Source organism: Trachurus trachurus (assembly GCF_905171665.1).
Source record: "Trachurus trachurus genome assembly, chromosome: 20".
Classification (NCBI taxonomy): Eukaryota; Metazoa; Chordata; class Actinopteri; order Carangiformes; family Carangidae; genus Trachurus; species Trachurus trachurus.
The window spans coordinates 13,217,039-13,237,738 of record NC_139911.1 but is presented as its reverse complement, the minus strand read 5'-3'; the positions used below and the strand labels follow the sequence as shown (position 1 = coordinate 13,237,738).

The following is a 20,700-nucleotide window of genomic DNA, read 5'->3' as shown; positions in this document are numbered from 1 at the left end:
CAAACCGACCCTCACTGATGCCTTCAGGGCCAGAATTTCTAACATTCCTGTCCCTTTCCTCTTTTCAAACAGTCTCCATTGATGACATTGACTCGGTGCGCATGGGCCGTCAGTCTGAGGGCCTTAATAAATACACTGATGCCAGTGTGGAAGAGAAATGCTTCTCCATCATCTTCAAGGGTCACAAGAAAAACCTTGACCTGATGGCTATCACGCCAGAGGAAGCAAAGCAGTGGGTCAACAGCCTGAACAAGCTCATCAACAATATGCAAAACCTCAACCATCAGCAAAACAGCGAGCAGTATCCTTGAGAAATTGCTGAATCACCCTTTTGCACTTCCAGATTCATTGAGTGTTTGAGTTTACTTGCATACTGTAAGTGTAAAGGAGATCCTTACATCTAAATGTCAGCTGGATCATCAACTGCATGCGAAAAGCAGACAAGAACGAGGACAACAAGATGAGCCTGAAGGAGCTGAAGCACTTTCTGCGACAGATAAACATCGAAGTTGATGACACTTATGCGGAGGAAATTTTCAAGGTGAGTCTCTCTCAGGAAATCCATTCGCCTCGTGAAGTTACAACGAGCTAAAATTAATCTGGATGATTGATTGTCTCGTAATGTCTTGTGTTTGTTTAGAAATGCGATGCGTCCAACTCTGGATCCCTGGAGGGCTCAGAGATCAAGCACTTCTACGACCTACTAACACATCGGGAGGAGATAGATGTGATTTATGATAAGTATGCTCAAACAGACGGTCAGATGAGCGGCAGAGACGTGCTAAACTTCCTGGCGAATGAGCAGAGGGAAGAGGCAACCGTTGAGGACGCTCTCAAGCTGATCGAGAAATACGAGGTGGATGGAAAAGGTAAGGGAAATTTAAAAACCTACAGTAGTCAGCTTTGACATAGGCTACTGTATGTAACTCACACTCCACATATAGTACCCTATCTGTTATGTCTCTCCTCTGTTCTGCAGCAAAGCAGAAGAAACACATGACAAAAGACGGCTTCCTGATGTATCTGCACCAGGAGGAGGGATTAATCCTCAACCCAGCCCACAAACAAGTGTACCAGGACATGAGCCATCCCCTCAGCCATTATTACATCTCCTCCTCACACAACACATACCTGATGGAGGACCAACTCAAAGGACCCAGCAGCACAGAGGCCTACATAAAGTAACTATACTTTAAACACATGCTGTACTGTATATCAGAGAACTTCCATGACAGGCTTTTGTCAGATTAGTAATAAATTCAAGTTAAATTAACATCAAAGATAAAAAAAAAAGAAGGTAAAATTAGACAAATAGTATCTGTAAGAGTAAGTCGTCCCACTTCATATGAAGTTGTGTGACAGACTCTCCAGCTGTTGCTCTGTTCCTGTGATCTGAATGTGAGAATGAATGTGCACTGATTGCTCATTGGTCCATTAGAGTGCATGCCATCCATGCCCAGACAAAACTGCAATGGACTGGTTGAGCTTGTTTATGAAAGGATGTTACCCCTCTACACAGTTTTTGTATATCGTCCCACAGGAAACAACAAGAACCCTCACCCTAACCAATGATGACAATGTCAATGCCCAACCAGCAAAGTCAGTTTTCAGTCAGTCTTGCTCATTAAATACAAAGGTTAGCTTGGTTTGAAACAATATAAAGGTGGAAAGAGAGGAGAGACTGAGCATCTGCTTGTTAAAAGTTGTTCAAACCTAAGAAAAGGTAAAAGTTAAAGCTAAAAAGTTCAATTTTTACAACTGACAACCATCTGGATTGAATGACCCCTACACCTGCTAGTTCCTTCAGGTGACGTTCTGTTTCTGCACTGCGGTGTCACAGGTGTGTGTGCTCAGGGTGGTTTTCTTTTTCCCCGCAGAGCGCTCATGAAGAGCTGTCGCTGCGTAGAACTCGACTGTTGGGACGGAGCGAACGGAGAGCCTGTTATTTACCACGGCTACACACTCACGTCCAAAGTGCTCTTCAAAGACGTCATTAAAGCCATCAAAGAGTACGCCTTCAAAGTACGTATTACTTGTGGGACAGGGTGTATCAGGCTGCTATTGTTGATAGCGTACGCATTTCATTTAATTTCATGTTGTTGACATTCATACCGTAATGGAGGGGCTATTAGCCTCACCTTCACTGATTTATTGTTTTACCTTGTTTTAGACGTCGGAGTACCCAGTGATCCTCTCGCTGGAGAACCACTGCACCGTCGACCAACAGAAGCTCATGGCCCACCACCTGATCTCCATCCTGGGTGACGCTTTGCTCGCAAAGCCTCTGGGTGACACTTTGCCCACCAACTTCCCCGCACCTGAGGTAACCTGAACTCACCGAAACACATCACATTGGCGGTATTTAAAGCCTGGCAGTAAATACCATCCTAGATAAACACTAAACCCGGAAGACCACACCTAAAAAATTCCACCTCTTAAGTTAATGGACCACTGTGCCAGCTTTTTTTTCACTTTCCTGTTTACTTTAACTTGACTATTAGATTTGTCTGGGAAAGGAAGCTGATTAGATTGAAGTGAGGCCCATCTCATTATGTGAGCACCAAATAAACCACAAGCACATCATCAAAATGGCCTCCATCTCTAGCCGCTGCTCCTCCTCTTGTAGTTAAGTTCAGTACTTCTAATTCTATTTAACCCACTTTCCCTCTTTTATACAAATGTTTCCTCTTTAACCCTAATTGTGGTCAATATTGACAGCAAAGATGGTTTATGTGCCGGCCCCGCATCGTGTGGCCCTTTGCTGCTTGTAATTCCCCCTCTCTCTGCCTCCCCATTTCCTACAGTATCTCTCTCAACCAACCTGTCAATTAAAGGCAAAAAGCCCCAAAAATATGCTTTAAAAGTCCCAGAATGTCAAATCAGCTTTCAGTGGTATCATCAAACCCTTTTGAATATGTAACACCCATGGGACAAATGCTTGTGGCACCTTCAGCCTCAAAGGAAATGAAGATGCATGTGTTCCACAACATTTTCCTTTCTCTCATTGGTTTGTTTGGAAAACAGAGTGGTATCTTACAACACATTTTGTCTGTCTTGAGCGCAGGAGCTGAAGGGCAAGTTCCTTGTCAAGGGCAAACGTCTGAATAAACTTGATGCTGCCTTCGGTGGTAACAACACCCTAGAAGAAGACACAGTGTCTGAGGAGGATGAGGCCGCAGATTGTAAGGAGAATGGACAAAAAGACAAGTCAAAGGTTTGTAAACTGCTCACTGGTCATTTCTTATGAGTAAGGTGTCATGCTTTTGAAGAACAAGCCTGAGCTGCTCTCCTTTGTCCTTTCAGAAGTCAAAGATCAAACTTGCCAAGTTACTGTCAGACATCGTCATCTACTGTAAGAGTGTCCATTTCAGTGGCTTTGAACACGCAAAAGACAGCCACGCCTTCTACGAGATGTCATCCCTTAAGGAGGGTAAAGCTTTCAACCTGGCTGAGACCTCAGGTAAACACCTACTGACATGTTAGAGTTACACCGCAAACCTGATTATTACTTCTCAGGTGTAGTGTCTGAAAGCATCAGTGGTTTAATGTGTTTTTGTACTGTAGGTACTGCCTTCATGCACCACAACATGGACAAACTCACTCGGATCTACCCAGCGGGCTCCAGAACCGACTCCTCAAACTACAACCCTGTGCCCATGTGGAACGCCGGCTGTCAGATCGGTACACTCTTACTATCACCTACCATTAGAAATAAAGCCTGTAAGTGTTGTTCATGTTCAGTGAAAGAGTAATAACATCGCTCCCTTTCTTTATTTTTAGTGGCGCTGAACTTCCAGACTCCCTGCAAAGAGATGCAAATAAACCAGGGACGATTTCTGCCAAATGGTTTTAGCGGATACGTCCTGAAGCCTGAATTCCAGAGGAGTTTGTCCTCTCAGTTTGATCCCAACACACTCACCGAAGGGCCCTGGCTAAAGAAGAAGGTCTTTCACGTCATGGTGAGCGATTTGTGGTCAAACCAGGAAGATAACATGTCTTCCTTTAAACAAAGATCTGTGTTTGTATACCAAAATGTAAGTAGATTACCAAAAGTAAAAGCAAACTGTCTCATTTCAGAATAATATCACTATACTTATACAATAATTATTGATGTGATATCACTTTCCTGTTGCAAATTTGAACTACTGATGGGTAGTGTATATACATATTATGATACATATTACCGGTAATTGATAATCATATTTTGTTATATATATGTTATATATGATCTTCAAATGCTTTACACAGGCAAAATAAAACATGAGGAACAAAAAAAGAGCAAGATATAAATAAGCAAATAAGCATTAAATTGTGTACAGTATAGCAACAGAGAGAAACTTCACCCTGTCTGTTTTTTTATTCAAGACTTAAGACCGACTCCACCTATCATGGTGATTCACTCAGATTTATGATTAGCAATGGGCACAGTGCAAGCCCTGCCTTCATGATCGGTATCTTCAAGAGCGGTATCTGTTGATACCAGACCATTTTACAGCCTGTTAAGGAAAGTTTTATGATCCACGGTATCAAAGCTTTAAAATAAATGCAGTAGAGTATAAACTACTATGTTTGGCTCTGAACTGGAGTGAGTAGATGTGGAAAATAGCATAAAGTTGTATTTAAGTACAGTTCTTGAATAAATGTGTTGCTTTGCACCTTACTTGATGCTTACTTAATGAACAGATTTGTTACATTTCTGTGTGTTTTTGTTTCACATCTCAATGCAACAGGTCATCTCAGCTCAGCAGTTACCAAAACTCAACAAGGACAAATGCAAATCCATCGTGGACCCTCTGGTAAGAGTGGAAATCTTCGGTGTCCCGGCAGACAACGCCAGCAAGGAGACAAACTACATTAATAACAATGGTGAGCATCACACACAATCAATTTTTCCATGAACAGATTTACAATTTTCTTCCGTACAAGCATCACAAACTTTGGCATAAAATAATAATTGAAAAAAAAATCTATTGATCATTGGGTTGCATCATCTGAACAATAATCCATCCCTGCAGGATTCAACCCCATGTGGAACGAGCGCTTCCAGTTTAACGTCAACGTCCCAGAGCTGGCCATGGTGCAGTTTGTGGTGGAGGACTATGACTCAGCGAGCCAGAATGATTTCATCGGGCAGTACTGTCTACCACTCACGAGTGTACAGAATGGTAAAGAAATCCAGATGTTGAACAAAGAGCAGCGTACAGTCACTATAGGACGTTAATGCCATGACTACAGAGACTGAAAGTTCACTATTTATTAATCAAATGACGATTTAATAATTAATTGGTTGCTTTGATGAACAGCAACACAGAACATTTCAAAATAAAAGTGTGTCCACTAGTTCATTGTGTCTTCCTAGTTGTTGACAATTGATCACAAACCAAACTCTGACTTGCTGACAAAGCTAAAGCTCACTTCCTTCTTCTCCCCTAGGATATCGCCACGTACCACTGCTCACCAAGAGAGGCGATGTCATTTGCTCTGCTGGACTGTTCGTGCACCTCATGCTCCTCGACACCCAGTAAGACCAACACGTGGAAAAGCTCCGTGCCAGGATTGAACAGAATGTTTTTGAAAACTTTAAAGGATTTTTTTGTCCAGTTTGTAAAGCTAAATAACATAACTCAGATCAAAAGCGTCTTTATGGAGAAAACATTTTTGTCGTCTGCCAAACAAACAGCTGCTGACTCACAGTTGTGTGTGTGACGCTTTCCTGTCTTTCCTTTTAGCTTTTTTAGATAGTGGTTGAGAGATCCTGTATGGCAACAAAACGAGAATGAATGAAAATGTGAATGGAAGAGCGTAGGGAATTATTTAAAGAATTTATAATAATGATGATGATTATAATGATGATGATGATGATGATGATGATGATGATGATGATGATGATGATGATGATGATGATGATGATGATGATGAAACTGTGTTTGCCATATCGGGGAGAATTACAGTAATAAGTAACGGGTAATGTGCGAATTTCTGAAAAGTATTTTTAATATTTTTACATATTTCTTGAAAATTTTATATTTCTTTTCAGAGCCATACAGGCTATAACTTACAGAAACAATGCATCTGTCAAGCAACACAACAAGCACTCACCAGTTTTTTGTGTCTTATGCCTCTTTTCAATATGACAACACTTTATTTAGATATTCTCAGTTTTACTGATGTTGGCAGGAGTGGGCAGCAGCGGTGTGAATGGTGTGGTGTCTGAGTGCATGTGTCCAGGTGTCTAATGATTTTGTACGGTTAGTGTTAACATTTCTTTTCAAAAAAGTTTAAAAATGCTTTATAAATTGTTCACTGTTGATATGAGGAGCACTCTATGATGTATAAATCTGCTCTATGTTCAACTTCAATTCACTTTACCAAGTATTTTGTGTCAGGCAACTCCTAATATTTTACATTGTACTCTGTTGTATTTTTTCAATTCATGTAAAAAGTTGCCTTCCATGACAAACTTACGACTGTCAGTGCCTTCAGTGTCTCTCCTGTCCATATTTGCACTAGCTCTCAATTAAAACTCAGATAGTCTCTGGAAGAAGGGTTTGCGCATTTATTCATGATATAAATGATTCAGCAATTGACAATTATATGGTGAGAAAACAGATCACTGCATGATGATCACATTCAAACATTTTAAATAGATAAAAGTATAAAGTAAAACTATTCTGAGGAATCTTTATACAATTCATTTCAGTCGTGGTTATCAAATGAGTGATTTTCATGACAATCATGTAAAGCTTTTAATCATAACTGCTGATGGCAGAAAATATCATCTTCATATTCGCACAGAAAAAGACTTTGAGGAGCCTTGTCTTTACTGGCAACACATAAAATGCTGCCTTACAGTTTAAGTTAAAAAGGACTTTCTTGAATCCCTTTTTAGAATAGTCCTGCTTTTTTCTTCAAGTCGCTCTGCCTCCACTTGGGCAGACGCTGGAAGTCGAAGCGACTCGTCCCGAGCAGGTGCTCAAAGTCCACATCAGACAGGTAGGCCTGAAACCAGGGGACAGAGGACAGAAAACAGTTAGGCTGACCCCTACTGGATAAACACACACATTACATGTTAGATTAAAGCGCTCCACCATCCCCCATTAGTATCCCTTCTTTATATTGGAGCAAGACATGAAACAAATACAAGAGGGAACAATGTTATTTGTAGTCACTTTAAACTGTTTTGTGTCTGTTAGACTTCTCTTTGTGGTCATTTAATGTCTGTTAATGCGTCTTTGTGGTCACTTAATGTCTCTTTACAGTTGTTCTGCTTTTCTTTGTGTTTGCCTTTTGTCTCATTGTGGTTGTATTATGTCTCGTTCCAGCTATTTTGTATGTCTGTTTGTTCATTTTTTGTGGTTCTTTTGTGCTTCGTTGTATTGTTTCAGCCTTTTACATGTCTTTGTAAGTTTTTGTCTCTCTGTTTTTATGTTGTGTCTTTTCCAGCAGCAGGTGAAGGGTGAAGCTACAGGTGAGTCTGCTGCTGGCTGATAAACAGCTGCTGAACTTCAGTTTCTATGATAAACTCAGATAAACTGAGCTTGACTCCTGTCCAAAGCTTCCTGCTACAACTGATCCCCACTGACACTCCTTTACTAATCTATTACACTGCTGTAAATACTACAACACACTATAAACATTAGGAAACCACCAATTATGTTATGTAATATTACTGTAGGCTATTTGAATGAAATGTCACCGTGCCTTGGCATGAAAATAATATTACATTGGATTTGGTTGGATTTGGCAGATACATTCACACTGATAATGCCTTGCACATAGTGATTTCCATGTTGCTGTGCCATTTTGCACCAGATCCAGAATCCTGCACCAACCTCTCTCTGGCCGGGGTCCACTCCCTTCGGCAGCTCGTTGGGAGACTTGTTGATGAGCAGCGCCGGGTCCAGATACGTCCCAGAGCCTCCAGCAGAGGGGGATGACGGACTGAAGCCGGCAGACGGGGACAGGTTCAGAGACACAGAGGTCTGGACTCTCTGGGTGGACGGGCTGGTGGGAGTAGAGGGTCTGGGGGACTGATCGCCTCCATGGACCCTGTAGAGCGGAGGGGAGCTCAAGGGGCCTCCTGGAGCCCTGTAGCCACCCCCACCGCCCCCAACGGGACTCTTACTCAGGTTAGCCCTGTTCAGGTCCTGAAGGTACGAGAGGGGAACTTGTGAAATCAAATCAAATCTATACATGGCATTTGTGAGTAAACATTTAAAGTTAAAACACTGACAGATTAGTGACATTAAAGGGATAGTTCAACATTTTGGCAAATTGGCCCATTGCCATAATCCCTATAGTCATAGCAGTAGGTTTGTTACCTTTAATTGTCGGTGCAAGCTACTGTATTTTTTTAGAACGGCGGAGCAGAGCCGTGAGCTGCTCAGAGCTACGCTATGGAGGCTAAAGGAATTTCTTGGTTTCCTCATCAAACTCATCAAATATACAACCCAACAACTCCAAAACGCTGTTGTGGACAAGTTGTGAGCTGTACAATCACCACGCTATGAGATAATAACAGAACGTTACGAGACAGAGTTGTTTCAGAGGTAAATTCATGCAAAACCGCTGATGCACGTTGCGTTCAGGGGCAGTTTTTCGGCAAGCAATCTCTGTATTTACCTCGAAAACAATTCTGTCTGGTAAGGTTCTGTTATTATCTCATAGCGTGGTGATTGTGCAGGTCACAACTTGTCCACAAAAGTGTTTTGGAGTTTTTGTATTTTGTATTTGATGAGTTTGATGAAGGAAACCAAGAAATTCCTTTAGCCTCCGTAGCGTAGCTCTGACCAGCTCACGGCTCCGCTCCGCCGTTCTAAAAATAGCTTGCACCGACAATTAAAGGTAACAAACCTGCTATGACTATAGCGATTATGGCAATGGGCCAATTTGCCAAACTGTTGAACTATCCCTTTAAAATTCATCACATCAGAGACATTACATGGGTGATAATCGTAGCTACATCACGTCAATTAAAGAAGGGATTAGTGTCAGTCAATCACTTACAACAGTGATCTGTGAGAGAGATGCTGGATCACACAGCTTTTTTTTCATCTCCTCATAGGAGTTTCCTCCCTGTTGAGAAGATCAAGTGAGCCACGGCTGAAGATTAGTGAGCATGCAGGGTCGTCTTCATCTCCAAACAATCCACTCAATCATCCACATGTGACTGTATGCTCTTCCTAATGTCTAAGACGATTTGTTCACACAAGATTATTCTCAGCATTCATGTGATATTTGTGGCGTAATCAGTGAATGGAAATGTAAACCATGAATAGTGATTAGTAATGCCTTGATCATGCTGTGTTAGTCTATTAATAATACTCTGCAGCCTCCCACTGCGATCAAAGGGAGACTGTTGAACTCACGCTCCACTTATGAGGATCCCATGCGTTGAACCAGCCGGTGAAGGTGGGAGGCTCGTATCCCTGTTTGACAAAGACGATGGGAGCGTCGGGGTCACGACCTGCAGGATGTGACCTCAGGTATTCTTGCGCACAGGTCCACGCCTCTTTGGTCTCCTGCTGGTTGGCTGAGTTTCCAACCCACAGGAAAATCTGAGGTGATTTGGAGGAAAGAAATGAGATAATATTAGATCCACTGCAGAGCAATAAGGGTGAGGAGAATGAAGAAACTCACATAATTTACTTTCATGGTTTTGGTGTAGACAACCAAAGATATTTCATGTGCTGTTAGTCAACTACTACTGTCAACGCTGTCAGGGTTTACATAAGAAATACTATTATTACAACACACTATAGCTCAAACTTTATCACTGATTTCTTAGATTGCTTTATAGTACTATGTTTGCTACATATCTTGCTGAAAAAAAAGGTTTCATGCCACTCTTTCATTGGTCTCCTAAAGTTGAAGCTAGTAGCCAGATTAGCTCAGTTTAGCATGAAATCCGAAAACATGGGCGTAAAGCTAGCCTGCTTCTGTCTAAATATATACAATTATATACTATAAGTATGATATTATAGCTGTTATAATTTTGAACATGAAGTCACAGCCAGTACCCAGGCTATCTTAGCTTAGCATAGACACTGAAAACATATAGGAAAATACATAGTACTATAATCATAATATAAAATTCTCTCTCTTTTAAAAAAAATACAATTTCAGAATAATAGCCTACATATTGCCCTTCAAGCAATTTGTTTACAGCACAGCTACTTAAAACAGTGACACCTACTATGGGCAAACAAGTAACATTACATTGACATTTGAGCCTGTTTAGAGTCGCACCTGCATTAGCATAAGCGAATACACTTCTATTGCTAAAAGGAAATGCTTTAGTTTTGTCTATGTATCCATAGTTCTTATATACAGTAATATCCTCCAGGTTGTTATTTGGTTCACACATTTTTCTGGCCAATTCCCAGATACCAGGACCATGCAGATGATGTAGCCTACAGTATTTCTAGGCTGATGCCCTTTGACACCTCACCTCCTCCCAGGTGTCCAGCAGCATCACGTCCTCCTCGTCCAGGTCACTCTGGGCAAAGTCTTCCACCTCGGTCATCCTAAACTGACCCGTCTGATTGGAGCATTCAAACAGCCGGGGGCTGTGAGGAGGCTCCTCCTTCTGCAGCCTGAAATGAAGCAGACCTTTTCCATCATCGAAACTGTATAATCTGCTCTGTTTACATGTGTGTGTGTGTATGTGTGTGTGTGTGTGTGTGTGTGTGTGTGTGTGTGTGTGTGTGTGTGTGTGTGTGTGTGTGTGTGTGTGTGTGTGTGTGTGTGTGTGTGTGTGTGTGTGTGTGTGTGTGTGTGCATGCTTTATTTCAGATGACATTGAGTATATTCCACTGACCTTGATAAATAATCCATGCAGATTTAAATTTAAGCTTATTAATGGTCCAAAATATGATTAAAGGGCCTTTTGAATAAATTCTGAAGACAGTTGTTTATAGGTTATTATGATGGTTATTTTCTGCCTGGTTTGAAATAATTGAGAATAAAAATAGGATGCACTGCGTCTGGCCGGGAGGGGAAATGAACAGGAGGATTGCCAGCTACCTGAAAGGCTTTGACATAAACATGTGGTCGCTGGTGTGTCATTGAGCTGAAGTCCCTATACTGTATGTATTATTTTTGCCCTGCAATATTGAATAAAAGCCAAAATATTTCCCTATAAAAGCACCAAATCCTGAGTCAAAGGCTTGATGTTGCTGCCATCTGTGTTTACCTCTTGTCACTGGCATAGGGGGCCTTTCCTCCCAGAGCTACCCAGAATTCAGCTGGCTCCTGGCCCTCCATCACCACCTGCTTGTCCTGCCTGGACAGCACATCGGACATCGCTCTCCCCATCACCCTCTCATCACCGCTGCAGCCCTGGACACAGACACAACCAGGCATCCAACAAATGTGGGTTTGAGTAGGAGGAGCACAAGCATACACACACTACTCAAATTGAATGAGACAGACTGGAGCGCCATGACAGAGTGCTTACCTTTCCATACCACAGATAGCACATGTGATCGGTCCTCAGCAGGAACACGTCGTTAGTGTTTAGAGACGACGCTCTTGCCTGCACTTCAGTGGCCTTGGTGTTCAGATCGTTAGTCCCTTTTACCTGGAACAGCCTGACACCAGCCACAGGGTTCACCACACCGGGGCGACCTGTACCGCCCTTTAGCCACACAGACACACCAAGACACACACATAAAATAAACTGCATGTAGAGATTTGTGAATGAACACATATATGCACTAATCATTTTTCCTTTAATTGCATTTTTGATTTATTATTTGTACATATTCATGAACCAGTAGGATTAAGAGCACCCCCCTCTTAAAAGACAACTTTTGCAGAATAAAAAACTTTTCTTTTGCATTTGAGCAGTTGCCATTGAGCATTTGATGTAATATAACACAAACAAATATACTGAATGTATAAAATCATACCTCGAAGATGATGAGTTTGCCTTTGAAAATAGCCAGGAAGTGGCGCGGCTCTTTTCCCATGACTACCCTGACCTGGACCGGGGCGCCGTTGTATTTGTTATCAACATTGACAGCCTGGTAGGCACACGCTGTGATCTCATCTTTAGTGGCATGACGGCCCTGCAGGTGCAAGACATAAAGTCATGTTACATCAAAGTTGCTGAGCTGTGTGTATACAGTATGTGTGGAGATATAATGGAGAGTTTTGATGTATTTGTGTTGATGCTGACCTGCCACATGTAGAGGATGTACTCCTGCTTGTGCGATCTTTGATAGGTGTACAATACCAAGTAGCAGTCTCCTCCATAGAACTGTCCGTAAGTGTTGGGATTTACTTCGGCCAGCTCCAAGTTCTCAATGCGCCACACCTGATGAAGACACGTTTAGGGGAAAATCCAATATCTTTGTATTTGGATCATTGCCAGTGAATTCAGCAGCACATCTGCTCCGTGGGTTTAAAATACTCACTTTAACATCTCCGGATGCATCGTCTACCATGCGCTGCTGTGCTGCCAGTTCAGGACGTGCATGAAGCTCCATCACATCAAACTTCACTTGTTCAACCTTGGCTGTATGGAAAAATAGAGTATAAAACTCAATACATTGTGGCTGACAAAATGAAGAAATAGATAAGAATCCAAACATCTATAGTATACAGTATATTGTTACTATTATATAACCACTTGTGAGTGAGTGTGAAATGTTTCTAAGCATCAAATTTCTCTCAATATTAGGGAATGAATTGAATTGCATGTCATCACTGTTGTTCTGAACAATCACACAGCCATTCAGCATACATGACCTTGTTTGTCTTGACGCACAGAGAAAGGCTTTGTGATGAAAAGTGGCATTATATAATGAACAGTCATTGGAAAATATGTATTTTCAACTTTTAGAAATCTAAAAAGAACATATTCAGAGTTAGAATAACAACTGAAATTGAACAAAAAAAGACAGCAACTCAGTTATTATGGAAAAAAAGGGATCAATAAAATATTTTTATAATAACAACCATCTGCCTTTAGTTTATTATGCAATTTATTTTGAAAATATATCTGGTGGAAATCAGACAAGAGCTTCACCTATCCTTCCTGCACTGTAGGTGGTACCCAGACCCTGAGTCTGTCCCTTTTCTCTCCAGGATTTGAACAGGTGCTTGAACAATGCCGTCTCTCCTCCCTCCGTCATCACCTCCACAGTGGTGCTGGGGGGGTAGTTCTTGGCTTTGATGTAGCCCTAGTAAAAAAGGGAAAGTGGATGTGACTTTAATACATTTTTACTCCTTAACCTAGATATTTTATTTGTAATATACTGTACTGACCTCACGTGGAGAAGGTAGTGCTCTTGCTTGACCACTCATACTCCGTATAATGTATCATTCAGTAAACTCACCATAGCCCTGTTCAGAGCTTCTCGCCGCTCTTCCTTAGAGGCCTGTTTGCCTTTCCAAACCATCACACTAGAGCCGCTCTGGTCCGCAATGTAACAGTCCTGGCAGCACAGCAGGAAAAGACATTGAGACAGGACTCGGTTTCTATAAAACAGTGTCTGTGGAACATGTTTGAAGGATAAAAGCCATTTACAGAGGAGTGCAGCAGGTCTTGTGTGAGGGGTTGTACGGCCACTTCTTGAACCACTAGATTGCCACCAGTTTCAAAAACACTGGGGAAAAACAACAGAAGACATTTGATGTTTCTGTTCAAAAGTCTCATTAAACCACTATAGTCATTACTAGATTATCAGAGAGTCCTTACTGGTAGAGCCTGACATTTCCGTTCTGCACCTGACCACGCTTGTCATCAGGGACAGCCTCCTTCAGCGGCCCGGTTCTCTGGCCGAGCACCGCCATCATGACTTTCATCAGCTCCGGTGAGTCCTGCTCATCACCTCCCTCCACCACACCGATCTGAGCACGACCCCCTCTCTCTCTGTCACGGATGTCCTGAGCCAACAACACCGCCTGCAGAGAAAACAGATATGAAACCAGCTGAGTAAAATCTTACTACTTTTCCTTCTTTTTTTAATCTTTCTACACTGGAAACCCATTTACAGCACAAAACCAACATTGTGGACACATTAACATCTTTGAAGTTAAATATTTGCTATTGGTTCCTGACTTCACAGACACGTAAGATGGAAAGCTTTTACTGCAAATACTTTCGACCTGATAAACTGCAAGAAACAAAATGGACAATAAAAACAACTTAACCTCATTCTGACTCTCCTTTTCTCTTCTTTTCATTCAATAGACAGTTACAAACTCAGTTGCTCTTCTTACAATGACTGTCGTATGGAGTCTGGAAACAATCTTGGTCTTTATATCTCAAATTGTCTTTTTCATTTATTTGGATGCCATGTGTAATGTACTGTGCAATGATTTACATTTGCATTTACATTGACATTTACTCTTATGGACGAGACTTTAATCCAAAGCGACTACGTGTTGTTATTAATACTGTCAGCGCAAGGAGATCAGGCCAAGAAGTGCAGAGTGTTAGTGGCAATAGGGGAAAAATGAATCTTCAAGCGACTCACAGTAGTAGAAAAATGGAAAATGCAATGATAAAGTAATAGTGTGTTAACTTATGAGTATATTTATTTGCCAGCCATCATCATAAAATGCCACACATTTGATCATCTTTGTGATTTGCTCCACCTGAACATTATGTCTACGTGTTAATACACCAGTTATAACACCAACATTACCTTGAGCTTCTCTCTCCTGTTGCTCTGGGGGCCGTTCCACTGCACTATGGCTTTGCCCATATCCAGAAGAAATATGTCTCCTTTGTTAAAGCTGTTCCATGACACTTCCACCTGCACGCAAACGGACAAACTTCAAGGTTATCGGTTTATTTCCCTTTATTCAAATAGACAGCGTATAGCATCATAAATGTTCTGAAAACAAATACTATCAAAGGGAAATAGTGAATAAATACTACACAGTCGTAGCACTCCTCAGACATTTAACACCTACTCTGACAGTGGCAGCAACAAGGATGACATATTTTTTAATTGTTATTATGGAGTGCCAACACCCCTTGTAACGTGTCAACGTGAAGCCTGGGAGCTCCAGTGGGAAGTCCTGCGTAGGCAGCGCCTCCCAGTCATTAATCCCTGTTATAGCTCTTTATTTTCTTCTCTGTATACCTCTGTCGCCGTGACGTGCTTCCTCCCTTTGACGTGCAGCAATCGCAGGACATTGTAGGCATTGATGTCAACATGGTGAAAACCCGAGGCCACTCCACCCTTTTTGTAGCTGAGGAGAGATCAGTATACCCTACGTGAGCAAAGTTCAAGTGTAATAAAAACACTACTGTACCATGCCAGTGTGCAGTGGTATGATGTTAATTTAGATTTTTTTTTCTCAGTGTTTCGCACGAAGAAAAAACACAATGGGAAGTCAAAGGTTAATTTACAGGGTGTGAGAAAAATGTTTTTCTTTGCTTAGCCTCAACAAGTGCAATTTGTGTCATAATGATTTCATACAGAGGGATTAGTGTTGTAAGCCATGTCTCGGAAAGATTACAGCATAAATGTGCACAAGTGTGTGTGTGTGACTCCCTCTATTTTATTCATGCACCACCAACTTATCATTCACACCAGCTGTTTTCTTTGACTCACATAAGGCCACTCTTGAAGTAACTCCTGAATCGGGGCGACTCGCTGCCCTGCACCTCCCTGTGCTGCACCGGACTCCCACCCAGGTACTCGTCCAGCTGGGTGACGTAGATGGCTGCTGCACCCTGCTCATCCTGAGAGGAGGACTTCCCTATCCAGTAGTGAACGTCAGTCGACTGGCCTGAGCCCTTGTTCTGACTTATCTGGTAATAATAGTGAGAAACACACATAAAAGACTTCAGGACTTGTGCACAAACAGTACTAACCAGGCATGCATAAGCCACATGCCTTCATTTATGCTGAGCCGCTATGTATGCAACCCCTTGGGAAATCCACCAGCCTTGTACTCACATACAGAACAATGTAACAGTCTCCCTCAAAGAAGTTACCAAAGCCCTGGGGTGGAACAGGCACCATCTGCATGTTCTGGATAACAACAAAAACATGTAAACATTGCGAAATCTTGCACAAAAATAATACGATTTCAACAAACCACACCTCACTTAATGGAGGGCTGTGTGCCCACATTAACAATAATGTGGGTGGAAGATATTTGTTTTAGGGCTGACTCACGTTGATGGTCCATATCTGCAGGCCTGGCTTTCGGTTGACAGTTCTGAATGCGTCTTGATTGTCATCACTCATTCTGCCGAACTGTAAAACAAACACACATGTAAAAGAAAACACAATGAGATTCCCATTTGTTTTGTTCAGAAACTGAATCCCTCTCTCACTGTTCTTTGAACAGTATTAATGTACATATTTACATGTGTCTGATTGATGAGCTACATTAAAGAAGGTGAGACAAAGAAAAACACATGATCAGGGTCAAACTAAAAGTTACATGAGTATGGTCTCTAAAACTAAAGAATAATATCTATCATTGATAATAGGTATATGTGGCTAATATAGTGGAATGTATGTTTTGTTTTTGCAATTTTAAGGTACTTGTACAACTGCAAACATGCTCATGTGGGGCGTTGGGGCACCAAAGGGCAAAGAGCATGTGGACTCTGGGTTTCTGCACGCATGACTACCCTCCTGGGCCCCCAAAGGAGCAAAACTGCTAGAGGCCTCATATGGGCAAACACACAGGGGGCCCATGTAGTTCTCTGGGCAATCAAACCAAAGCCAACATAGGGGCTTCAAAGGGCATGTGGGCCCCTGTGGGCAGTTTATCCTGCTGTAAGACACATCTTAATATCAGAAAAGAAGAAAAAATTTCTGTATCTGTAATAATCCAAAAGCCAGTTGTCTCAGATCCAGAGAGATGCAAACTTTTGGGTTGGTCTACAAACACATCATCCCTACAGCACTCGACTGGCAAACAGTTTCCTGTTTATGCATCCAACAGTTTTGAGGGAAACATCTGGCCATTCAGCTGCTATGTGCTCCACTGTCTGCTGTTAATGCTGTTACAGTGTGTGTTGTACACTTGGATTTTAACCTTTTAGCTAAATAACCTGTTGTGAAAATAAGATGCAATATAGGCAATGATTTAAAAGGAAACCAAAACAAGAACCATTGCATGTCAAATATCAAAGGTTAACCCCATAATAGTCCACTAGAAGACACATGTTTGATAGAAACTCCTCAAAAGTACTTGAAAAAACTGTAGCTTTGAGAACGTCTCACTGCTCACCTTAAGAGTTTCTCTTTCCATTGGAAACAGATGTCTCTAAAGTGACAAGTGAACCATTTTAAAAGATTGGATCACTGACAGCGAAACACCTCTAATCCCCCTGATGAGTGTCAGCTTGGTGCCATAGCAACATTCAAGCTCTGCAATCAGCGGAGCTTAAACCACCTCTTGACTCAGATATCAGAAACAACAGCACTGATGAACAAACAAGACGATCAGCTCTGAGCCAAAAATATAGGCTTAGTGGTGACACGCTGTATGGAAACAGGCAGGTGGGATGTCGGGCTGCTTGCAACAGCCCAAAGGCAAATACAGTCCTGATGCATACATGATACACTGTGTTTGTCAATAGCTGGAGGAACATGGTTGCAGTTACTCAGCTGTAAAAATAACCAGGCTGTAATTCATGGTTCATATATTTCTCCCTGTATTAGCCTAGAGTCTAATCATTGTTCCAGGTTTAGAGTGTCAGTGATTAATGAACTGGGTGGTGTGAGGTGAGGTGAGATATTTCAGGTCAGCTGTTCTCGACCAGGATGTGAACCACACCCTTATCAAAGCTCTGGTATTTAAGAATTGAGATAAAGAGGTGACACAGGCACAAAAACAAACAGAAGAAAAGATTGAGATTTAAATAATACGACAGGGCTGAGGCTGAATCTGGCTTCCGGTGGGTGAGTCTGAGGAGGACTCACCCAAAGACTCAATCATGCTGACATAATTTCACAGTATCTTAAGATATGTTGCACTACAGAAAGTAGCTATGGTAAATTATATAACAACTACATAACAATACTGTAAGCCAAAAATAGTGTAACAGTATAGTATTGAAAAGAGTGATACAATCATCCAAGTGATATAGTAATATCAATCATACACCATTATCTACGTACACTAGATTAGCTCACATTAGCTAATGGTCCTAAGTATGTCTGAACCAGAGTCCTGGGTGTATTTAATTGACCGAGGGTGTGTTTTATTGCTTATGAACTCATCTGTTGAGTTGTACAGTAAGAGGGTTTGTTCATGTTACTTATTGTTTATTCAAAAGTTACTCGGTCTCACTTTAAAGCTAAATTGAAAAGTGTGACTCTGGAAACACTGACTGTGTTCTTTGTATGAAAATACCCTAGAAATATCCTTGAGATGGGTATTGTGCAATGTGCTGTTATAACATCGTATTGTAATTTTGGATTATCATGTCCTGTTTGTTTAGTGTGGTTCTGTCAATGAAGGCCTATGTATGTTTGCTTGTGACTTCAAGTGAACATTTGCTTTAAGCCAACTATATGTGCGCGCTTCCATTCAAAAAAATAGGAGAAAAAAAATATTACAAAGATGCTGTTATTAACCCTCCCCGAAAAATCACATTCCCCAGTCATTGATTTATCTATTATGTGGACAAAGTATGGGCCACACCCTGAGGGCATGTCCAATACACATATCAAACTGTAGCAAAGGTAACAGTGAAACTGAACCAAGTACAGTAATATTATGGAAGAATGGTTGACAAAACTACAGATTTTCTGTGAGACAAAATGAAATCAAAGCGTACCTACTCTACATTTACACACAGGATCATTTCACTCTCCGATGTAATTGTGATACAGTTACATGAGGTTAATATTTTATTCAATTTCCTACAAAGCTGGTGGAACATGAGAGTAAGTATCTCACTCCCCCACTTTGCTTGAATTGATTTATTTCATTTAATTGACATAACAACACGACTTAATGGCACTGCTCATTGCCAGACGTAGGATACACTGGCTGCAGTGGCAACTCCCTGTTGTGAATGGAGGATAACTATTGAATGGTGAAATTTGATCCCACTTGAAAAACTTAAGTAAATAATATCTGACAGGATAAATTGAAGACCAGCATCGCTTCCATTACTGTGACAGGACAGACTGGTTCCACATCAATTAACCTGCGGTGTTCTTTGCCTCGGCGTACACAATGAGGTTAATGCTCTAACAACGTCCTAATGTCCATTTATTTCCTAATGGGCAGCTAATATGGAATGATGTGGATTTGAAGACACTATATGAATTCAGTTTGAAGGAATATTAATCAACAGACATGACAATAAAGATGTAATTCTTCACAAATTGCAGTGATTTATTCAAAAGATATGAAAAGACTATTTTTTTTAAATACACACAGAAATTAGTTACCAAAATAAAAGTATGGATCTTACCTTGTGTTGTGTGTGGCGGAGTGAAGGCCTGGCTCTCTCCTGCAAGTTGTGGAGGCAGATTAGTGAGGTGAGGTCTTTATGTAATGAAGTGTCGCTGGGTCTGCCTCCTGCATGCACTCTGGCGTGTGTGTGTGTGTGTGTGTGTGTGGCAGGGAGGGCTGGATGTATTTATCTCCACACCCAGGTTTGAACACACCTGCAATTTTCCTGTTGCAATATGTCCAGTGCTGCAGCCTTAATTGTGCCTCCTCTCACACTGTTTCCCAGTGTTGATGTGGAGATACTGGCTACATTTTGGGCTTGAAGGACGGGACTTGGAAAATTCACCATTGAGCCAAGATGCTTGAGAAAATCATTTACAATTCCTGAGTTGAGATGGACTCGAGTCTCACTTGCGGTCCTGGCTTTAAGTAGCCAGCCAGAGTTGTGTTTATGTTCGAGCGAGCCCTCGGCAGCACAGTGGGCATTACAGGAGCCACTTGACACCAATTATTCATTTCACAACTGTTACAACTAGCAGATGGGGGAATTGGACTCAAGGAGCGCCGAGTGGGATTGGAAAGGAATCAGAGGCTTTCTGTGGCTAAATCTCTCATTCTGTGCCTACTCACACAGACACTCAAGGAGAAACGCTTGACATTATTGAAGGTTTACAGCTCTGGGCTTTGATCTCCCAGTGGAGAAGGCATTGGCAGCTTGTGTTTGCATTTGTTTGCTGACTGCGGAGATGTATTAACACACGGTATCCAAAGTGATTTGCACACTTTTTAACGTAATAGAAAGGAAGAGTCTTTTTGCAGAGTTAATCCTTAGTCAACATTGAATTGTATGTGAAGATACAAGAGAAATAAATTAGGAGTTACTTGCCTTTGTAGCTAAAGATAACCTTGAGCTGTGGGAAAATGGCACATCAGGATTCAAGAAGCCTGCTGCTCATAAAGACTCTATTATTTCCACACCAAAACCATCAAACCCTGCTTCTGCTGGCGCCCCAAACATTTCCAGACTGTGTGAAGAATCTATAAACTTCTTTTGCTAAATATTGCAGTCAGGGAATGAATCATGGATCAGGCTCTTTGCTGATGTTTTCTGTTCAGGGATACATCTAATTATACTTGTCTCTGTCTGATATAGTTCATGCAATCCCTGCAAGGGAACCTGGAGAACACAAGTGTTATGCAACCAAACTATTTTTCCTCTTAACCGACAACTTCAAGTTAACACGCTGAAGTTTTTCTTACCTTTGACCACGGCTTTTCATTTTTAGACTCAGTCCCGGACTCCAT

At 41.5% G+C, this 20,700-nt stretch overlaps 2 protein-coding genes across 3 annotated transcripts in view; one reads left to right on the top strand and one right to left on the bottom strand.

Moving 5' to 3' along the window:
- The window catches only part of plcd1a (phospholipase C, delta 1a), a 16,225-nt gene extending 8,382 nt beyond the window's left edge, over positions 1 to 7,843 (top strand). For both annotated transcript variants that reach the window (XM_083995670.1, XM_083995669.1), the window contains exons 3-17: positions 73 to 301; positions 412 to 541; positions 641 to 869; positions 980 to 1,181; positions 1,878 to 2,022; positions 2,171 to 2,323; positions 3,065 to 3,214; positions 3,304 to 3,460; positions 3,565 to 3,681; positions 3,781 to 3,959; positions 4,731 to 4,866; positions 5,016 to 5,165; positions 5,434 to 5,521; positions 7,444 to 7,468; positions 7,813 to 7,843. In XM_083995670.1, the coding sequence (XP_083851796.1) occupies positions 73 to 301; positions 412 to 541; positions 641 to 869; positions 980 to 1,181; positions 1,878 to 2,022; positions 2,171 to 2,323; positions 3,065 to 3,214; positions 3,304 to 3,460; positions 3,565 to 3,681; positions 3,781 to 3,959; positions 4,731 to 4,866; positions 5,016 to 5,165; positions 5,434 to 5,521; positions 7,444 to 7,453 (2,075 nt within the window). In that variant the 3' untranslated portion in view covers positions 7,454 to 7,468; positions 7,813 to 7,843. The remainder of the gene's footprint in view (positions 1 to 72; positions 302 to 411; positions 542 to 640; positions 870 to 979; positions 1,182 to 1,877; positions 2,023 to 2,170; positions 2,324 to 3,064; positions 3,215 to 3,303; positions 3,461 to 3,564; positions 3,682 to 3,780; positions 3,960 to 4,730; positions 4,867 to 5,015; positions 5,166 to 5,433; positions 5,522 to 7,443; positions 7,469 to 7,812) is intronic.
- On the bottom strand, positions 6,834 to 20,700 carry vill (villin-like; the record flags this gene model as incomplete). The annotated part of the gene is made up of 21 exons (XM_083995668.1): positions 6,834 to 6,999; positions 7,833 to 8,147; positions 9,007 to 9,075; positions 9,369 to 9,557; positions 10,451 to 10,595; positions 11,195 to 11,340; positions 11,459 to 11,638; positions 11,913 to 12,071; positions 12,182 to 12,319; positions 12,420 to 12,520; positions 13,034 to 13,187; positions 13,344 to 13,442; positions 13,535 to 13,613; positions 13,706 to 13,911; positions 14,658 to 14,768; positions 15,102 to 15,210; positions 15,576 to 15,775; positions 15,924 to 15,998; positions 16,146 to 16,226; positions 19,415 to 19,453; positions 20,656 to 20,700. The coding sequence occupies 21 exons, from the start codon at positions 20,698 to 20,700 to the stop codon at positions 6,886 to 6,888; spliced, it is 2,754 nt and encodes a 917-aa protein (XP_083851794.1). The 3' UTR covers positions 6,834 to 6,885.